The sequence below is a fragment of the Leucoraja erinacea genome, chromosome 28, assembly GCF_028641065.1.
Source record: "Leucoraja erinacea ecotype New England chromosome 28, Leri_hhj_1, whole genome shotgun sequence".
NCBI lineage: Eukaryota > Metazoa > Chordata > Chondrichthyes > Rajiformes > Rajidae > Leucoraja > Leucoraja erinaceus.
The window spans coordinates 10,338,691-10,361,619 of NC_073404.1; the positions used below are offsets into that span (position 1 = coordinate 10,338,691).

Sequence of the window (22,929 nt, forward strand, 5' to 3'; positions counted from 1 at the left end):
AGATTTCAACATGCAGGTAGACTGGGAAAATCAGGTTGGTACTGGACCCCAAAAAAGGGAGTTTGTGGTGTGCCTCCGTGATGGATTCTTAGAGCAGCTTGTATTGGAGCCTCCCAGAGAGAAGGCAATTCGGGATTTAGTGTTATGTAATAAACTGGATTTGATAAAGGAACTTGAGGTTAAGGAGCCATTAGGAGGCAGTGACCATAATATGGTCAAGTTTAATCTACAATTGGAGAGAGAGTAGGGTAAATCGGAGGTGTCAGTGTTACTGTTGAATAAAGGGGACTATAGAGCCATGAGGGAGGAGCTGGCCAAAGTTGACTGGAAAGATAACCTAATAGGGATGACAGTGGAACAACAATGGCAGGTATTTCTGGGAATAATACAGAAGGTTCAGGATCAGTTCATTCCAACGAGGAAAAAAGATTCCAAGGGGAGTAAGGGGTCACCGTGGCTGACAAGGGACGTCAGGTACAGTGTAAAAATAAAAGTAAAGAAGTACAACATAGCAAAGATGAGCAGGGAAACAAGAGGATTGGGTAATGTTTAGAGAGCAACAGAAGATAACTAAAAAGGCAATACGGGGAGAAAAGATGAGGTACGAAGGTAAGCCAGCCAAGAATATAAAGGAGGATAGTAAAAACTTCTTTAGGTATGTGAAGAGGAAAAACTTAGTCAAGACCAAAGTTGGACCCTTGAAGACTGAAAAAGGTGAATTTATTATGGGAACAGGGAAATGGCAGATGAGTTGAACAGGTACAGGCGAAAAAAAAATTTGCTTGAGAGACTCGGGTGGCAAATGCTGATGTTTTTGGTCGAGGCCCTGCATCAGGACTGAATAGAGAGGGAAAGTAGGCGGTATATAGAGGGGGCGGGAGGTGATAGGTGAACTGATGTGGAGTGGTAGATGATCAGCAGAATTAATCGAATGGGGGAATTAGAGTGTTGATGTTGGGAGACAGTTGCACGTGGGTAATAGGAACAAGTAGACAAGGAACGAAAAGGTAGATGGAGCCAGGAAGGAGAGGGCAGGGTGAAAGAAGCTGGAGGGTGATAAACAGAGGCACAAAGGCCAGAAGTGCTGGAATGTCATGTAATGAAAATGATAATGAGAATCATTAAGAGTAAGATTAAGGGCAGATGGAATCAGATGGGAGAGGATCCATTGGGTGAAATCGATAGTAGATGGATGCAGCCAGAAAGGGGAGGGAGATGAAAAGGGATGATGGGGAGCTGGAAGAGGGTTATGGAAAAGAGAACAACATTTGAAGGATTGGAAGTAACTCGGAGAAACAGGGAAACACAGGTGGTAAGATTTACCTGAAATTGGATCATTCAATGTTAATACCATTGGGTTGTAGACTACCTAGTTGGAATGTGAGGTGTTGTTCTTCTCGTTTAAATGGGATCTCAATCTGGCAGTGGAGAACATTGAGGATGGACAGGTCATTGTGGGAATAGGAAAGATAATTGAAATGACATGCAATTGAGTGCTTGGGATGACCATTGTGAATAAAGCCACTTTGGCTATTTTCCAAACAAAAGCAGAGCTCAGAATTCACTGGAACTATTTGTTATGGACCACAAAGTGTGAAGTGTAAGGGAAGAAACTATAACAATAATAAGGTGCAAATGGTATTAAATGAAGCATTTCATATTGAGTTGGTTGGTAGAAAGATAATGGAAGAGGATGGAGAGGTCAAACATTCCAGATGGTTGAAGAATAACAAAGAAGGTTTGTCAGAATAACAGGAATTCACCACAAACTGTATTGCAGATGTTTTAACAGGAGCTGTTTTAGTACCACAGGAGGGCCAATAGCTTAACTGAATAGTTTCAAACAGAAAAAAAATGGGAACACATTTGAGAGATTACAACCCATTCAAAGTCTTTAGAAATGAAATGGAAGTTGCAGCTGGGATGGTGGTTTATAAATTCAGAAAAGTCAAAGATCAATAGAAAAGGCATTTGGGTGATCAGCAGAGAAAAGGTTCAAGTAACCAGGAGGTGGGACACAAAATTTGGAAAGGTGACAGGAGGAGACATTTTGTGGTGAATTCCTGATATAACTGAATGATCAGTAAATGCTTGAATTTCATCCACATCGTAAACTAAATATGAAAAATAACAGAGCATCGAATTAGTTGATTAATATCATAGTTTATAACATAATATGCTTGTCTTGTTAAATGTGAATAGTACAGCTGTAATATTACACAACTCGCTGTGTAATGATTATTTTATAAACATCACTTTTGTCTCGTACAGGAGATGGCTTTTATGTGAATGGTTTTGCCAGAATCCTTAAAGGAGGCAGTACATTGCGAATGCCTGAGATAGCAGAATTCAATGAGAAATTCTTGACCCGTAAGCATGATTTTTCCAGCCTTCAGAGATCACCTTGCTGGATAGATCCATCTCAGGTAGATAACAGAAAATGTAAATTTTTTTTTCATTTTTTTTTTTCATGTTTCTTACATTTATGCAGTCTTTTTACTTGTCTATATATTTGCCAAATGTGTCAGAAATAGTGAATTGCTTTTGGAGTGCAATCAAATGACATGTGGTTCTGTTTATGAGCCTTTGACTGTCAAAAGACATGTTTTTATTGATATTCAGACTTTGTTTTAATGTATGCTATACCAATTGTAGTCATATTTGTGTATGTATATGACAATAAATACTTGACTTTATTCTGAAGTCAAATGGTTAAAGGATAAAGTGCACCACGGGATTTGAGTACATAATCCTGACTAAGTCTCATCGGGTACTGCATTGTCAGTGATTCATCTTCCAGATGAGGCATAAAAAGAAATCACCATTCACAAAACAAAAGCGAGTTTTTTGGTGTCCTGGATTACATTTATCCCTCAACAATACGGCCAAAAGTATATTAACCACTCATTGATCTCCCTGATATGTACAATTTTGGCTGACATTTTTGCTCTCAAAGATTACATCCAGAAGCAGTTAATTACAGATTATTAGTTCAGTATTAAATGAGCATTCCCAGTAAATTACCCATTCATTAACATCCTTAACATCACCTGTAAATTGTTTGATTCAACAATAAGTATTTCACGACTCTAATTTGCACTGAATCTTCTTCAAAAGGAAGTCACGTGGAAATGAGCATTCCCAATTGCAATACCTTTGATTTTCTGGTTATTAAAATAGACAGCTGAACAATCCAGAGCATTAATAAACCTCTGAGTCATGTCCTTTCTCCAGTTCACAATCTCACCTGCCAAGACTCCTTGCCAAAAATAGTGCCCAACTAAATGCATTTTTCCTCAATATGTTTGTTTGCAATCCTTCAAACCTTTCATTCTTCAGGTGTTACATCCAACCTGGGATATCCACAGTGTGCTGCTAGTCCAGATATTTGGCATCAATGTTATTTACACTCCTGATCATCGTGGTCAAGAACCAGGACAGGTCACATCACGTTCAGGAAGAGAGCCAGACCAAGATGATTTGTTACAGTTTGGATGGTCAGCAATCCCTCTTTTTCACGGGTGAGTACATTGATTATTTTTGTTATATATCCCAACAAGCCAAACATGTCACTGAAATTTTAGAGATTGTGACTTTTACGGTTTATAACTTTGCAAGCTAGGAAATACGGTTTCCAAACATTGCAGGATTAGTGAGTCAGGTTCCTTTTGAGCAACTGCTCATTATTGTGGAGTAAATACTCTAAGAAATGCTCTCAGAAAAAAGTGCAGCAAATCCTTGAAAATATGCTAGGTTTCATTATTACTATATTGTCTATTTTCCTCCTTCCATTCTCAAAAATATTGTTTCTTGTTGAGATACAATGCAAAAAGTATTAACAATTACTCCATGCCAAATTGAGAAAGAGAAGAGAAAATGCCGGAAGTACTCAGCCAGTTAGGCAGCATCCGGGGACAGAGAGTTAATGCTTCAGATCCACAGGCTTTTGTCAGAAGCAGAAAAAAAGTAAGAGATAAGATGAGCTTCAAGTTGCAAAACGGGGTGGGGGGGGGGGGCAGGAGGAGCAGGAGCAGGGTGTGAACTTGAGTAATATTTAGTCATTTCAGACCTCGCTATTCTCCTCCAATTCTGATCATTTCTGATCTTATTTCCCACCACCCATGTAGACTTAATTCTCTATCCTTTACACTCTCCTGAAAGCCTTACTGTTTTTGACATTTAATCTCTTTTGCCCTCCACCCTTTCATAGACCTTTCCTCTTGTTATCTCCACCCCTTCACCTTTATCTGTAACATTTTTTTCACCTCTAACTTTTCCCACTTTAAAGTTATTTTACCTAAAATGTTAACTCCGATTCTCTTTCCACAAACAGTGCCCAGACTTGCAGAATATTTATAGCATTTTCTTTTTCGATTTCCAGCATCTGCATATTTTGCCTTTAAGTAGAAGGACAATTGAGATTGGAGTTCTTAAAAATACTAAATTTGTTCTTATCTAATGTCTGCACACATGCACTTCCCAATAGCAGCCAGATCAAGAACCCAGATGACTATTTTCTCTTCTTTCGTATGGCGATGACGAACTCAAGTCCTCAAGCTGCAGCACGCACAACAGCTCTCTAAGTTGATCAACAGCTTCCCAGGTTTTATTTAGAAAGTGCAGGGTTCTTAATATCCTGCTCTAAAGTTTTGTTCCATAAAATTTTACGTTTTATTCTCTCGTCAATTATTTATTAAAGCTTTACGTAGTTGTATGTTGAGAAAAAAACGGAGGTTTTTTAAAGTTTCAGATTCCGAAGGGTTATTTTGAAGTACCAGTCCCGACACTTCTTTTGGTGACTGAGTTTACAGAATATTTTCAAATCTGAGTTTTAGAGTTTCTTTTAAAGCCTGGCTTCTTACTTTGTTCTCTGATCTAGCTTTCTTCACCTTCCTTATTCCAAAGCTCATGCAGTACGTTCCAGTGTTGTAGATTGCACATTTTTGAAGGAACAAAAGTCAGAGAGTTACACAGCATGGAAAAAGACCATTCAGCCCAATTCGTCCATGCAAGATGGACTAAGCTAGATCCATTTCCCCGCATTTGACCCTTATCCCTCCAAACCTTTCTTGTTCATGTACCAGTCTTGTTGCTTTTTTAGTATGGCTGTATGGTAATTTGTATATCACTGTACCTTAATTGGTACGCGTGACAATAAAAGACCTTTGAAATGTCTTTTAAATGGTTTAAGAGGAAGAAAGGTAAAAAAAAACTATGGAAAAAAATTAAAGATTAAAATGTTCAAAAGATGAGTAATAAAATGGTGGACAGTGAAGAGAAAGAAAGTAAAATTGGAGGACCGAGCATAAAAGTAGAAGGATATTTTTGCACTGAGACATTTTTCATTAAATTGGCCTTTTGTGAACTGGAGACTGAAGGGGAACAATGTTTTGCCGCATTTACGGTGGTGGGGTCTTTGAGATGGATGGTGAATCTGCAGCTGCCTCAACCTAACTCAGTTGGTGGCCTTCTGGTGTGATTTCCACTCTAGCGAAGGATTCCCTAATTCTGCCTGAGAAATAGTGTCATTGCCTCAATGAGCTAAATGACCTTAAAGGGCCAGAGGTCCCCAACAATTTAAATGTAGGAGATCAAGTGAAACAAGTAAGGAACGCACTCCATTGGGGAAAGTTAATGTGTTTACCACTGCTTCCTGTGACACACTACCATCTTCTTAAGTTTAAGAATTTTTGTTTTCCCTACAAACATCTAAAATAAACAAAGTTTCTGCCTCTAGCATCTTTCACAACTCCAGAATGTTCCAACCAGTGAAATACTTTTGAAGTGCAGTCACTATTGTAATGTAGCAAATGTGATAGCCGCAACACTGCGGCTCCCACACTGAGCAGATAGTAACCAGACGACCTGATTTCTCGGATTGAGGGATAATTATTCACAAGGAACCAGGGAGCACTTAAGTGGTCTTCTTTGTGGTAGTTCTATGGGATCTTCTGCATCTACCTGAAGGGGAAAATGAGGGCACATGGTTTAAGTTTCATCAAAATAATTAGAAAAACAAAATGACATGCTTGAGAAAGATAAACTATTTTTCATTTTCTTGCATAAACACAGCCCTGCAAAAAACAGAAAGTAATGAACCTAGTGTGAAGCCTGCTGGTGTGAAGCCTGCTAGCATGTACTTTCAGTTCCTGTCTCCGGTACTGCAGAATGCCCAAGACTAACCTGGTTAAGATTAATTAACATAGTTGCATCTGAACTGTTGTTGGTGTCTCCTCGCATGATTTCAACTGCAGCCAAGGATTCCTAAAATTCTACCTGGAAATAGTGGGAATGCTTTGTAGAACCAAAGAATTTTAATGGCCCAGATTTCCCTGACAATTTAAATGTATAGATGAACTGTTATGTTTTTTTATCCTCTCTCATTCTTTCCTTCCAGCCCCTATGTGAAGACAGGAGTGCATAATGCTCCACTGTTTCAAGGCTCTCCTCATGCTGTAAGTATTCAGAAAGCTTGAAAGCTCTTAACAACAGGACAGCAATAGCTGTACAAAACAGTTTGGGCTTGGTGATTTTATTCTGTTACAATGGGCAAATGTCCCTTTACACAGCAGGAACAAAAATACCATTTGCTGCTGCTTCTGCCTACATTGTTCTGTTTATACAATTGATAGCTGAAGCTAATTATTTGCTAACTTCAAACTTTGGTGTCCCAATTTTAAATCTTTGACACTGTCTGCCCTATTGTTTGTAAATTAGAGCAATCATAACTTAATATCGTTAAGTCAGATGCTAATGGCTTGTAGGGATTACCGAAAAGGTTTTGTACAGCAGAAGTCATGTCTTATGGAAGCAATTTAATTTTTCGAGGAGATGACAATGACAATCGATGTAGGGCAGTGGATGTTGTCTACATGGACTTTAGTAAAGCATTCAATAAAGTCCCTCGTGGTAGGCTTATCACGTAGATTAAGGCATATATATATAATTTTTTTAAAATAGAAGTAAGTACAATAATATGGTACTGTAGATACCTAGTATAGATTGACATGTTACAGTTCATGTACAGCTTCTTATTTATTTTATTTTTTTAACAATAAAAAGGAGACAGAAAGGTAATAGAAAAGAAATAGAGAAGTGTGTGATATCAGAAAGTGAGAAAAAGAAAAAGGAGAGAAGAAAGAAAATAGAGAGAAAAGAAGAGGTAGAAAGCAGAAGAATAAAGGGGAGATAGCTATTTATTATTCTTGAATCGCATTTCTTCAAGTTTGTGATATATATAAATGATCTGGCTGAAAATGTAGTTGGTTTGATTGGTAAATTTGCGACAACACAAGAATTGGCAGGGTTGTCAAGAATTCTTGAGGAAGGTTGTCAAAGGAAGCTGCAGAATTAGATCAATTGGAAATACGGGTACTATACCAAAGATATATTTTCTAAACATATCCCAAAGGTTTAATCTATATTGCGTCTGCATAGTTTAGTGACTGGTCATTAAATTATAATTAAGAAATTTCATATAAGGACTGATGGTTTAGCCAATGACAGCATTTCAGTATTATGGCGGAAAATGTTCCCAAATGTTCCCGCATGGTGGCATGATTATCCCTCCCTCTAACTTTACATATCACTCCTTTCCCTCTTTATCTTTTTTTAGTTTAGAGATACAGCGCGGAAACAGGCCCTTCGGCCCACCGATTCCGCACCGACCAGCAATCCCCGCACATTAACACCATCCTACACACACTCGGGACAATTTACATTTACACCAAACCAATTAACCTACAAACTTGTACGTCTTTGGTGTGTGGGAGGAAACCAAAGATCTCAGAGAAAATCCACGTGATCACGGGGAGAACGTACAAACTCCGTACAGACAAGCACCCATGGTCGGGATCGAACCCTGGGTCTCAGGCAAAAGATCCTATAGCGGAGCAAGATAGTTCACTCGATGAAAAAGCCGTAGTAGGGTCATGGGTAATCTTTAGCGCCATTTCAGTAACCGGTTTCCGTCTCAGCTCTAGTATCTTTGCTTTGGTCATGGCGTCTTCATACACAAATCATTGTTTTGTTTCTCAGCTGCAGGTGATCATTTTTGATATACCTGCCTAGTTTCCCTTATTTGAACAGACAGAATATTGCCATTAGGAAGGAGCTTTTTTTGTTAAACATCTATTTCCTTCGGGTGTTTTTCTCTGTGTGTGTGTGTGTGTGTGTGTCTCTGTCTCTGTCTCTGTCTGTGTCTGTGTCTGTGTCTGTGTCTCTGTCTCTGTCTGTGTCTGTCTCTGTCTCTGTCTCTGTCTCTGTCTCTGTCTCTGTCTCTGTCTCTGTCTCTGTCTCTGTCCCTATCACTTGCCACACTTTTCATGGCCCCACCGTTTTTCCAGTTTTTCCTTCCCTACTACTATCAGTCCGAAAACAGTCCGACCTGAAATGTGACCTATCCATTCTCTCCAGAGATGCTGCCTGAGTTACTCCAGCACTTTGTGTTTTACATGACAGCTGATTTGGGGTCATTCTTATTTCTTCACAAACCACATCGTATGTTTTAGCTCTGGGAAATAAATGTTGCTTAGTTAATATAAATATTATTGATAGTTAATTTCAAAGTATAAAATTTAAATATTTGAACAGGTAAATATATTACATCCTGTTGGCAGAATTGTTGGCCACAGTTTTCTGTTAATACGTATCATTTCAGATTTCTCTGTCTATATTTCTCAGTGAACCTAGAGTTGAATTTGTGGTTTCTCTGTGGTTAAGTCTCATCATTCATGAGTTTTTTTGGGTATGGAAAATGACACCACTCTTGGGATGGAAACTTGCAAAACACAGAGAAACCATAGATTTATAAAGATGCTGAAGTTTGCAAATAAAAAGTGGCAGTTGATTGGGAAGTAGACATTAAAGTTTCAGTGGCATAAGTCAACAGAAAAATATGACCCGCAGTTGGGCAGCATATCATGCTAACAACAATTCGAGAAAGAATGATTATGTAATTCCTCTGTTAATTGCTACTGGGACAATAATTAAACACATTTTGTGTTTTGAAATTACAATCCATTCATTGCCTTATGCTGGGGAAATACTTGCATAACTATTTTCACTTAATTTTTCTGGATAAATCATTCTCCTTTCAACAAAATAATTGACAGCACTTAAATTAATGATATCGTATGCACCCAGTGATGCAGTTAGTCTTCAACGTCAGTCGCCAGCTTCTTCCAGTCAACAGGGCAGTACAGTCAAGCACAAAGTGCTGGAGTAACTCAACAGGTCAGGTAGCCTCTCTGAAGGATATGGATAGGTGATGTTTTGGGTCGAGACCCTTCTTCTGTCTCAACCTGAAATGTCACCTATGAAGAAGGGTTCTGACCAGAAACATCAGTTATCCCAGTCGGGAGAAGGTGTCTGACCCAAAACATCACCTATCCCAGTCTGAAGAAGGGTCCCGACATAAAATGTAACCTGCCCTGTCTGAGGAAGGGTCCTGACCCAAAACACCACTTATCTATGTCCAGTCTGAAGAAGGATCGTGACATGAAACGGTATCTATCCATGTCCTCCTGAGATGCTGTATGACTCACTAAGTTACTCCAGCACATTGAGTTTTTTTTGTAAACCAGCATCTACAGTTCCTTGCGTCTCCAGCGAGAGTTAAAACCGGCCCTGCCACTGGGATTGTGGTCTAATGCAATGTCTGTGATTTGGGTTTGTTTTTCAAACATTTACTCTGTTGATGACCAATAAAACTGGAGAGTGGAAAGCCTTTTACAACCACAAGATATCTCAATGTGCTTTGTAGAAAGGCTCTTTTGACTTGCAATCAATGGTGTAATGTTTTTTAATTTAGATTATTAATTGGCAGCAATGAATCAGCCAATACTGGTGTCAGAGGTTATGGAGGAGAAGGCAGGAGAGTGGTATTAGGAGGGAGAGATTGATCAACCATGATTGAATGGTGGAGTAGACTTGATGGGCTGAATGGCCGAATTCTACTCCTATCACTTATGATCTTATGATGAATATGTTGGATCCAGGGTCATGTTAGTTCTGCTCAGGTATAAAAGTCTGACCCCACCATGGCCAGTCCTGGCCAAACTACCCAAGTATTTGTAATTTTTTACCCAAATTGCCCATCTCTCTCACACACATATTCTAATATGATTCACAGGAAGTATCCTATTATACAAGAAGTATAAAGGGAACAAGCACATGTGAATATCACCCCGGGGCATTCCCCTCCCTAGTCACATCCTGACTTGGAAATATACAACCATTGCTTCTTTGTTACTGCATGTAAGCCCTGAAACACGCTCCTAACAACATTGTGCGAGAAACCTCACGAGAACGTCAGTGGATGAAGAAGGAGAGTCACAACCACCTTCTCTGGGTCTGTAGTAAAAATAGCACAGAAAACAGAGCCCCTTTAGTGTAGTGCAATTCGGAAGACAGAAGCCCTGTTCTTGATCCTGAGGGATGCCCTTAACAGGAGTCTCTAAAACAAAACAACAACTTTTTGGTTTGAAGGGACTCTCCTTAAATAGATTCTGTACTCTGATAATTTATTGTAATGCACGTTATAAATAGAGCGCTGAGTAAATAGACTGCAGTGAATCCTGCTGAAAATTCTGTCCCATCTCCAATTTATGAGCTCAAAGAGTGATATCACCACTTGTTTTAAGTATTTATATCCATTGATAGACTGCACACAGCACTTCCAAACATTTAATAGGAACACAATGGATTAAACTTCTCACCAAGGCTTTCCTGTCACCATTGCTAAAGCATTCACAATGGAATTCAATTGCATTATGCTGTGTTTTGTTTTCAGGAGTGAGACATGATAACAATTATTTTCAGGTTATTTTGAGTCACTCTGGAAATTCAGCAGCTAATTCCAGAATGACTCGTGCTTATATCCTCAGTATTATTTATTCTCCAGGTTGCATGGGATGATACCGTGTGCCGTGCAACACCACTTAGGGAAGATTGAAGAGAGGCTTGTATCACAATGACTGGAAGGGTGACCATTAGTGGGTACTCGAGGGATAATATGGTTTGCCTGGTGCTCAGCTGGATTGAAGGGCTTGTTGGGTTAAGACAATTAACTTGAATTCTCCTCCCCATACCCCACATTCCCTAATCCATTCTGCTCCTAGGCCCAATCTCCTAATCTCTCCCACTCCCACTCCCACTCCCACTCCCACTCCTACTCTCACTCTCACTCTCACTCTCACTCTCACTATCCAACCCCTCACCCCTTCATCTATCCATCATTGGAGGATCAATCACCAATTTCTAACCTCTCCCTCACACCCCACCTCCATTTCTATACCCTGCTCCCTATTAGCTGTTATCATTTTCCAATTCTATGTGGTCAAAAAGGCTTTTGGTACATTGGCCTTCATCAGTCAGAGTGCAGAGTATAGAAGTGGGGAGGTCATGTTGCAGTTCTATAAGACATTTAGAATATTGTGTTCCGTTCTGGGCACCATATTATAAGAAATATATTGTCAAGCTTGAAAAGGTTCAGAGAAGATTTACGAGGATGTTGCCAGGACTAGACGGTGTGAGCTTAAGGGAGAGGTTGAGTAGACTGGGTTCTATTCCTTGGAGCGCAGGAGGATGAGGGGTGATCTTATAGAGGTGTACAAAATCATGAGAGAAACAGATTGGGTAGATGCACAGACTCCCTTGTCCAGAGTAGGGGAATTAAGGACCAGAGGACATAGGTTCAAGGTGAAGGGGAAAAGATTTAATAGGAATCTGAGGGGTAACTTTTTCACCCAAAGGGTAGTGGGTGTAGTTGAGGCTGGGACTATCCCAACATTTAAGAAACAGTTGGACAGGTACATGGATAGGACAGGTTTGGAGGGATATGGACCAAGCACAGGCAGGTGGGACTAGTGTAGCTGGGATATGTTGGCCGGTGTGGGCAAGTTGGGCCAAAGGACCTTTTTCCACACTGTATCACTATATAACTCTGTGACTCTATATGATTTCCCCTCTCCTAGCCACATTAAAGGTTCACCTAGTCTGCAGCAGAGGCCCAATCAAAGCTGAGAACTGGTTGGGATAATTTCAATATTGAAAATGTACTTTGGGCAATGTACATTTGCATATGTACAATCTGTTGTGTGCACAAACCAAGATTCTGCTACCAGGAATTGAGATGAACAACCAGTTCATCCTTGTTGGTAATATTGGCTGAGGATGGAAGGACGAGTGTACTTTGATTGGAATGCGCACCACTCCAAGTTGCCCTCAGTTCTACAGCACTCATTTCTGATGGAATACAACTCTGCATTGGGTGTGGAGAGAGATGTGTTGGTTTATGGAGGGATTTAACAGCCGAAACACTCATCAATTGCTTGGTCTAATAGCGCACTTGTTTGTGTGCTCAATATAATTTTTCGGACTCTCTTCTTAACTACTTGTTTTATTATTGTACCTAACTTGAGTAAAATACTTATTTTAACTACAACAGCAAAATTCTTGCTCAGAATGTGCAAAAAATCTGATTGTTTTCTTTCTGTTTAGAAATTTCTGGATTATGTGATTTCACATCCTGTGAAATCTGTCATGGAAGAATGTCTGCACAAAAAATGGTTGAAACTCACAAAAGAATACAGCAGTATTGCAGTAGAAGTGTGTGATGGCCATTACTTTGATGATGAACACTTTGATTTGCCAGTGAGTTTTAAAACTTTGAAGTGTTTCCTATTGTTTTTCTGACCTATGGTGAGTGTATTTTCTGAGCTCCTGGTCTGGAACTAAAAGGAAACTGATATTCGCGTTTATTCCTAATATTCCCATGCTCAGAATAGTCCTCGCATTTTGGCTATCATGCATGACCCCGGATAGATTTTTAACATGACAAGTTACAGTTCTATGTTACAGCAGAGGTAACAAAGGTGTTTGAGTGTGTTACCATGATGGGGTAGTTTGGATCCAGGGAGCACTCCTTTCCAGCAAGTAGGAATTAGGAATGAAGTTCAGCTAAATCACTTGTCCTTCTGACATTTCTGAAGTTTTCTAAAAGCAGCAAAATCTAGAGCTGTATGCAAAAAAAGGAGAAAGATTCAGGAGTTGGGAATCCCAGCAATTCCAACTCAATCATTCTGTACTCTCAAGAGATTTCAGAAAGAAAAGCAGCATAAAAAAGATGAGACGATGGTCCCTCATTCTGCAGACTCGGGGAACAATCCAAGAATCACAAGACAAAGTAAATAATTTCTCCCGAACCCCATTCCACTTGGAAACTGACTCTTGCATGCTCTAATTTCACTCCTCCTATCGAGAAGAAGATATAGGAGTCTGATAACCAGGTTCAGGAACAGCGTCTTCCTAACAACCATCAGGCACTTGAACACGATACAACACTAACTTTAACCATAATCTTACATGTTCTGTCTTTGGTTGCACTAAAGATGGCAAGTTTGTATGCTAGTATTGTGGGTATTAATTTATTGAATTTTATATTTGTTTATTACCTATTATCTATGGATATTGCATTTACAGACCTGTTAAGCTGCCCAAATAAGAATTTAATTGTTCTGTTGACTGTATATATTGTACATTGCGAGAGTCATGTTTTTTGACTTCTCCCGCGCTTTTAACACCATCCGGCCTGCACTGCTAGGGAGCAAACTGACAAAGATGCGGGTGGATGCTCCATTGGTGTCCTCGATCACCAACTACCTGACCGGACGACCACAGTATGTCAAGCTACAGAACTGTGTCTCGGACATGGTAGCGAGCAACACAGGGGCCCCACAGGGGATGGTCCACTCTCCCTTCCTGTTCACCATCCACACCTCGGACTCCTGTCACCTGCAGAAGTTTTCAGATGACTCTGCAATTGTGGGCTGCACCAGTGAGGCGAGGGAAGCTGAATACAGAGGTGTAGTCAATGACTTTGTTGAGTGGTGTGGGCTGAATCACCTGCAGCTCAACGCCGACAAGACGAAGGAGTTAATGGTGGACTTTGGAGAGGAACATTCCTGTCCCCTTTCTCCATCAATGGTGTGCATGTGCAGTTTACCAGGGAGTCCAAATACCTTGGAATGTGTCTTGACAGTAAACTGGAATGGTCCAGGAATGCTGTGGCCCTGTACAAGAAGGGACAGAGCCGGCTGTACTTTTTGAGAAGGCTCCGCTCCTTCACGTCTGCAGTAAGATGCTGCAGATATTCTACCATTCGGTGATAGCCAGTGCCATTTTCTTTGCTGCCGTGTGCTGGGGCAGCGGGGCGAAGGCCGCGGACGCCAATAGGATTAACAAACTCATCAGGAAGACTAGCTCCATCCTGGGGGCAAAGTTGGATTCATGGGAGGTGGTCTTGGAGGGCAGGATGCTCCTCAAACTATGGAGCATCCTGGACAATACAGCTCACCCCCTCCATGACACACAGGTCAACCTGAGGAGTAACTTCAGCAACAGACTGGCTCCACCAAGATACAGGACAGAACGCCACAGGAGATCTTTCTTCCCTGTGGCTATCAAACTGTACAACTCCTCCCCCTTCTGTCGTGGGGTGGATTGAGACTGACTCCCTTCTCCGCCCCCCCCCCCCCCCCCCCCCAATCTTGGCACATCCCCAATCCTTTCCACTCGTCACTTTAATTTCATGTTTAATGTATTTTGTGTTTTTATGACTGTTGACAGATCAATTTCCCTCCTGGGATAAATAAAGTTCTATCGTATCGTATTGTAAACACTTTTGACTCTTGACTTGCAGCTCTACAACAATGGCTGGGTCATTTTCAATAGGTACCTCCTGGAAATAGTGGGAGTAGTGAAACTCGTACTGCCTCAGCTGCTGTGATTACGCTTGCAGAATATCCATTGAGGCTTCCTTGCTCTCTAAAGGGCCTGTCATTGACTGATGTACCAGGGTCGCCAAAAGAATTTGAACATTTCAGACAAAAAATGTTGCGACACTTGAGGAAACACTACGTCATCATGCCGCGTCACGACCGCATCACGCGCAACTTTTTCGGTGGCCTGATACGTCAGTCAATGATGTTGACAATCGCCCAAAAAATCAGCAAGTGGGACAGGCGCTGTGTGTTCATTAGCTGACCTAGAGGGTTTTAAGAGGAAGGAATACATGAGGGACAAATGAATTATTTGAAATGCTGGAGGGATAAAATGAAGGATGGGAGGAGCACTGCTTCTGTGCAGCAGAATCAAAGTAATATATGAAAATTAAAAATAATTAGCATTAATCTAACATTCTTAATATTCTCAATATGTCCCAAAGGTTATAAATTATGTTGTAGTGCAGTCATTTTTGTTATTTTGGGAAATGCTACAGCCACTTTGCACAAAGTAAGACACTGAGACAATAAACACCGACAGCCAGAAGACCTCAAGTTTGGTTAAAGGGACCCTGTTGTCCATTAGTAACATTGCAGATCATCCAGTTGGTGGAAGTGTCCATGATAAAGTGCTGCAAACTAGCTCAATCTACGGTGCAGGAGTACATGCTCTTAAACAAGGTGCATCCTGTACAAAGGCGTCATGGAAAGGCGCTACCAAATAAGATCACTGTCCGTAATCCTTTGGTATACAGTGCCCTCCATGATGTTTGGGACTAAGACCCATCATTTATTTATTTGCCTCTGTACTTCACAAGTTGAGATTTGTAATAGAAAAAATCACATAAAGTGCACATTGTCACATTTTATTAAAGGGTATTTTTAAACATTTTGGTTTCACCATGTAGAAATTACAGCTGTGTTTATACATAGTCCACCCCATTTCAGGGCACCATAATGTTTGGGACACATGGCTTCACAGGTGTTTGTAATTGCTCAGGTGTGGTTAATTGCCACCTTAATGCAGGTATAAGCACCTAATCTTTCCTCCAGTCTTTCTATCACCTTTGGACACTTTTATTGCTGTTTATCAACATGAGGACCAAAGTTGTGCCAATGAAAGTCAACAAAGCTATTATGAGACTGAGAAACAAGAATAAAACTGTTAGAGACATCAGCCAAACCTTAGGCTTACCAAAATCAACTGTTTGGAACATCATTAAGAAGAAAGAGAGCACTGGTGAGCTTACTAATCGCAAAGGTACTGGCAGGCCAAGGAAGACCTCCACAGCTGATGACAGAAGAATTCTCTCTATAATAAAGAAAAATCCCCAAACACCTGTCCGACAGATCAGAAACACTCTTCAGGAGGTACTGGCTCACTTATCTTCATTGATAATACAACTGCTGATGGTAGTAATATAATGAATTCTGAAGTGTATAGACACATCCTATGTGGTCAAGTTCAAACAAATGCCTCAAAACTCATTGGCTGGTGGCTCATTCTACAACAAGACAGGCCAGGTAGAGCATCACCAGAGAAGACATCCTGCAACTGGTGATGTTCATGAGTCGCAGGCTTTAAGCAGTCATTGCATGCAAATGTTTAAAAATACCCTTTACTAAAATCTGACAATATACACTTTAACCACATGTGATTTTTTTTTCTATTACAAATCTCAAATTGTGGAGTACAGAGGCAAATGAATAAATGATGGGTCTTTGTCCCAAGCATAATGGAGGGCACTGTATATGTGATTCTAGAATGGTTCAATGGTTCTTTTATTGTCATGTATGCACAGTGCAGTTAAATTCTTTTGCATAACCACAAATACATATTCACCATATTTTGGCGCCGTTTACAAAAAGCAAAAATACCTATAATGGTTTTGTGTATCTATGTATTGTGAAACAAAGTATTTAATTTAGTTATATAAAAAAAGACCTGATGCAAAGTGAACGGCAGGGACCTGGAAAGTAATATTTATATAAACACTCTCGTTTCATCTTGTATAGATGAATTTAAATCAGGTTCAGATTGATAACATGAACATTTCTTTTCAGTGCTGGCAACAGGTTCTTACAAGAAATATATCTGAGAAGTGAAAATCCAATTGCTAGTTAATGTTTATTACAGCAAGAGTTGCCCAATATTTTGGCATGTTTAGTCAATTTCTTTCTTTCAAAAAAAAGAAAACAGCATTTGTAATTTTTGTTGCAACTGTTTTAAGAACTGTTGCAACAAATATATTTCTTACATTGTGTGCATTGCATCACCAAAACCTTTGATGAGAATGTCAAATCCAATTTGCTTTGAGAAACATTTTAGTGACAATATGTGCTGATACATTTAATAGAATAAGGAGACCCCCTCAGCCTCCTGCACTCCAAGGAATAAATCTTTGCATGCCCAACTTCTCTCTTCAGTTCAAGCCCTCACTTCCTGGCAACATCCTTGTAACTCTTCTCTGCACCCTTTCCAGCTGATGTTTACAGCTTCAGAATTTTAATAAATACTAGAAAATATTGCCTTTCCCTTCCATCACTAAATTTCCGACCAGGTGTTTTCATTTTCATTGATCTGCCCACAAAATACTTCCTAGCAAGGGAATTGAAGAGGTAGAGACATTGTTGGAGCAAAAAGACATAGAAACATAAGGACCAGTGGCTAGTGTAGACCTCATGAGCTTTCAAAAAGATCATAAGATAATAACATTGTTTTGACAGTGAAGGAGGCCATTTGGCCCATATGAATCGGTGGCAGCGCCAGCTACTAGTCAATCTATCCTATATCGAATTTACCCACTGTTTACTCAAAAATTATTTTCCTTCATTGCCTTGAAAAGGCTGATTGACTACTTTCACAGGCAGTGAGTTCCAGATCATAACTATTCTATAAATGAGCATCACATCCCTATTTTATCTTTGCTAAAGTCTTAAAATAGAGGCCTTCTGCTCTTTAAACTATCTCTCTATTGAGATCATGACCAATTCTGTGTATCATGTCCATTTTCCTTCCTGATCTTCACAACCTCTGATTCTCTTGGGATTGAATGTAAAAAGTATTGAATATACTCAATGGTTGGACATCGAAACCATCTTGAGTTAGAGAATTTCAAATATTTATAACCACCTGAGTAAAGAAATGTATCCTCACCTTTGTTCTCAGCAACTAATCTCTTAACTTGTGTTTGACAGAGATAGATTCTGAGGAGCTTAAAAAAAAATATATATATATATATAGCTATGGAGTCATAGAGCTATACAGCATGGAAAAAGGCCCTTTGGCCAAACTTGTCCATGCTGCCCATGTTGCCTGATTGAGCTACCCTCACTTGCAAGCACTTGGTCCATTTGAAAGAATGTCTGTAAAAAGCAGTGCTATTGATTATGCAATGAAAGAAGAAAATGTCATTCAAGGTTGAAGGATGTGCTTTATAAGGTTCGAGAGAGTCAAATGGGTCAATGATATTGAAGCTATTTTGTTAGGAATGGAGGAGCCCATGGAAATGAATGAAGACCGAATACGTAGGAAAGTGGAAGAGTTTTGAGCTACAGGAAGGTGAAGCAGTTTGATCTTATGAATTGTTCAGCCCCTTAGCAAGGCATATGTTAAAGACTGAAATGACTAGTGTTAATGTTTGCAACTGAAAATGTCATGTGTACTACTGTCTGATTTCCTTTGCTTTTCATTTCATCTGAATTAGGTTATTAATGATCTTCTCGCAGTAGATAAACAGAATAAATTTCTGAAGGTGCAATCTAACCGGAAGGGAAAAGACATGACCCAACTTGTCCTGCAGAGATTGGATCAGAGAATCCAGAAAGTTGGAAGAAATCACCCAGATTATGAACGCGAGGAACAGTTCTTTGAAGAAGCAATGGCAGAGACGTTCTATGGGCTCATGGTTTGTATAACAAAATACTTGCACGGTCTGTTGTGTAACAACAGTGGGTTTTGCAGTAATGAGCTCTGCTACTGAACTGTCTCTTTACTACAATATTATGTTGACATGATTAATGGGAAAATTCCTTTACCGTGAGTAGCTTCTCATGCACCAATTACTTCCTAAGTATAATTAAATCCATATTGAAGGGCTTTGCTTAAAGAACTATAGCTGTACAATGATCTTATTATTGAGTTTCCATAACTACCAAAATATTATAAGTATTAAATTATTTTTAGTTTTTGATAATTGAGGTGAAAAACAATTCCTTATAAATATATCTAACCCAGTTTCCCTCTCTGAATCTGGCTCCATCTTATCTGCTGTTAGGAGGGTGGTCTGGAACCCTGCTTCTGGGGAAGCTGACCAGCACACTCATAGGCAAGATTGCAGGAAGGTGTGGAATCAAGGAACTGCAGATGATGGTTTACAATACTCTCCCTTGCACCCCACCTAGACTTGCACCTATTCTCCCCTCCCCCTCCGACATTCCTTTCTCTGGCCTCGCAACTCTTCAATCCTTTTGTCTCACACCTATTCTTTTCATCTCTGGCCTTTGGCCAACCATCTGCCTATCAACCCCCATTTCTCACCTGTGTTCACCTATTGCCAAGCTTTTTCCTGTCCCTTCTTTCTTCTAGCTGTCTTCAGTCCCTCCCCTGCCCCCCCCCCCCCCCCCCCCCCCCCTCTCCTACAATTAGTGTTAAGATAGGTCCGGACACAAAACATAACCTATCCATGTTCTCCAGGGATGCTGCCTGACCCGCTGAGTTACGCCAGTGCACCCACTTGGGCCTTTTTGTTGCAAGTGGGTGCACTGGCAGGGCTGGGTAATTTCCTTGATTTTCTTCTATTCTGGAGGACCTTTGCTTGAGAACATTGTTTCTGGCACAGCACGTTCCTACTCCAGCCCAGTATCCATTGCACTACAGGTCTCAAAGTACAGTTTGTTAAATTCAGCTACACTGGCGCCAAAGTAGTCTTCTGTGAAGTCTGGAGCACTCAGACAAGACATTTCAGCACCCAGAAATGCATTTTTCCCTACTCCCTAATCATCCCGCACCAGTGCAGCATCTGTCAACACTGGAAAGTGCTCTACCAGGACAACATTCAAAGCTGTTTTCCATTATAAAAATCTTTTGAGCTCTCAATTTAAAGTGAATGAAAATATTCAACATATTTTACACTAATGGTACATATTCCAAATTGATCTGTGCATCAAAGAAAGAAATATAACAAGATCTAAAGAGACATCTTAATAGTTACCTGCTTTGGGTAGATCCACATCGCTGATTCATATTTCAGATTTTTTTTTTCACAAGCACAAGAAGACATTTTAAGATATATGTCATATTCCAACTCACACAAAAATCCTAAACTGTAAACAAATGGCATAATATTTTAGATTAATTGGATTCCTGAAAACGTGTTACTGCAAGACAATCTTTATGTGTTTAAAGATGCCATTTCTCTGTGCTCTATGATATTCGACTCCACCAACCACATGCGGTTGGATGATTTATATTCCTGTAATCAATGCGTAATCAATCCGGGATGGATGTAAGTGATCCAACATCTATAAGTCCAGAGACATTTTATAAAAGTACTTACACATCCCCTATAAATATCCATTCAATAGCTGACAAAGATTATCACTGTTCAGATGTTACTGTGATCCATAACATACTGTTGTATATTATCCATTCTTTTCCATTTTGCTGCCATGATGTTTCATCGGTAAAAGAGGCACCCACCAATAGAATCCCAAAAGTGATAGTGTTGGAGAACAATACAGCATGCAAACAGACCCTTCAGCTTGCTGAGTTCATATCAACCATCAACTGTCCATTTACAAAAAAAGTACTGCAGTAATTCCATTTTATTCTCCCCACATTTCCAAATCTCAACCTATAAAGGAAATTTCATCAAAGAATCTGTAAAAATTGACTTCCCACTCATAACCCATTCCTGTCTCAATTCACAGTCTGGAGAATATTGGCCTGGCAAAAGCCCTTCCAGGAATCATGATTTATGTCTAACACCCATTTCAGTGAGTCACATTAACAAAATGGGGTATTATGCATCGTATTTATCAGAGGTACTAACGCTGCTCTCTGTTTTACTGAGCAACAAAGTGAAGATGTCCTAAAATTTTAATTACTCGTTCCAATTAAAATCACCTTTTAAAATAATTCTTGCATTTACTCATTAATCTACATCGCATTCTCACCTCTTGTACTAATAACTATGCTTCAGTCAACATTCAACACAGCTTGTTGCATTCACCATCATTGATTTTGACCCCATTGGATAACGGGCATTGTTTTGACAGGTAGGAGATAGTACTGTTCGGTGAACTTTTGTAACTTTGTGGGCACCAAAATGTGATGACACTTTTGTACTCCCTAAGTGATGTCAGCTACACGATTTTACCAGGTTGTATGCAAAACAAAGCATTTCACTGACCTTGGGTACCTATGACAATAAAGTATCAGTGAAAGTAACATTGAAAACATATGAATTTAGGATCTGCAGTAGTTATTCATTCTATCATTCACTGCTGATCTGTATTCCGTTTCCATATAGTTACCTTTATAGTATTGCAAGAGAGAACTCTATAAAGATATGGTAAAGACATTTCTGCAAGGCTGTGGGGGGAAAAAGGGCTGTTGAGTGGAATTAATGATTTATTTTGATTAAAAAAGCCAACGTGGACATTTTGGGCTGAATTACTTCATGCATTGTAATCATTTTATGGTTCTACATACTTGTGAAAAATAACTGTTCAGCTCAGGTATTTGCTTTCCAAAGTACTTGAACTTGTTGTCAGCATCCCTTGGAACTGAATACTTTGGCGTCACACTCTTGCCTTTGAATTTTAAAGTCATTATTTTAAGTCCCTTGCAAAGCGTAGGCCAACACTTCAGTGATGACATTATTCAAGTAAGACTTTGAATTTCTATTACCTCTTAAGAACCATTTTGAAAATGAACAAGAGAGTTCAATTACCTTCGATGTCCTGACCAATATTAATCCTTCAACAATTAAATGTAGATCATCTGGCCATTAACGTGGTAGATTTACAACATTTATAGCAATAGCCACTTTTCAGAGCTATTTCACTGAGTTAAAACTCATAAGTTCAGAACTTTCTTTTAGACTTAAGTTTAAAACGTTTACAGAAGCGCAGATGTATTCATTAAATTGTAATTTCCTTTCTTGTCTTCTGAAACAGGAGTCGGCACTAATGACGGCAGGATATGGACCTCTCTGAACAATAGCCAGATGGAGTAAGGTTTCTACAGTTGTGAAAGCAGCAAATGTAAACTTCATGGCCTGAAAGGGATTAGCAACCACCATGTAAATTATTCTTTTATTATACTGCAACTCGGACATTTTTACCTACAAAGCTTTTCTCTGAAGAGGCCATGATGTTTCAGCTCCAGTTTTTATTTTATTTGACAAAAAGTTTGAGTGAAAATTTTACAAGCAAAACAAGCATTAACTTACTCAGAACAGAAAATAAAATACTGCAAATGCTGAACATCTGAAATAAAAGCAGAAAATCCTGGAAATACTCAGCAGTACAAGCAGTAATAATGGAAAGAAAAACAGAATTAACGTTTCGGAATAATGATCTTTCATGAAAACTCATGAGGTTCTAATACCTGCTTTGAGGCAATGGCCATTGATTTTTATGAGACAATTTTTACCTAATAAACCCATCATGAAAGCCAAATGCTTGGCATAATCTTTGTTTTAAGCTCTGCCTGATATTACTTGTGATGTGATGGGGAAGGAGGGTGGGTGAGGTTGGCAGTGGGGGTGGGACAGGGTAACATTACTGGACATAGTTACACACCATTCTGTTAATTTCACTCTGAACGAGATAACAAATTAACCATTTTGAGCTGCTGAAGAAATCAAACTCAAAAAGTAACAGGAAGGGAGGACATTGCAAGATGGTACTTTTATTACTTTCTATGTTATAACTATGTTGGAAATATTTTAATTGGAAATTTCCAGGATACAGGAAGTCATGGAAGATGAGATGATGAGTTATGACAACTCAAGCCTGTAAACGGACCATAAAGAAAATGCACAGTAGAACAAAACAGTAATTATGTATAGACTTGCACATGTGGTCAAACTAATGCATTGGATGGCCTTGGCATATTTTTTTTAAATTAATTTCCCAA

General features: G+C 39.5%; 1 protein-coding gene across 1 annotated transcript in view; it reads left to right on the forward strand.

Annotated features, from left to right (window-relative positions):
• Positions 1-22,487, forward strand: part of LOC129710582 (uncharacterized) — a 90,438-nt gene extending 67,951 nt beyond the window's left edge. Inside the window, exons 24-29 of the mRNA XM_055657697.1 lie at positions 2,272-2,426; positions 3,340-3,521; positions 6,398-6,455; positions 12,502-12,654; positions 18,491-18,691; positions 21,966-22,487. Of these exons, the coding sequence (XP_055513672.1) occupies positions 2,272-2,426; positions 3,340-3,521; positions 6,398-6,455; positions 12,502-12,654; positions 18,491-18,691; positions 21,966-22,004 (788 nt within the window). The 3' untranslated portion in view covers positions 22,005-22,487. The remainder of the gene's footprint in view (positions 1-2,271; positions 2,427-3,339; positions 3,522-6,397; positions 6,456-12,501; positions 12,655-18,490; positions 18,692-21,965) is intronic.
• Positions 22,488-22,929: the final 442 nt, after the last annotated feature.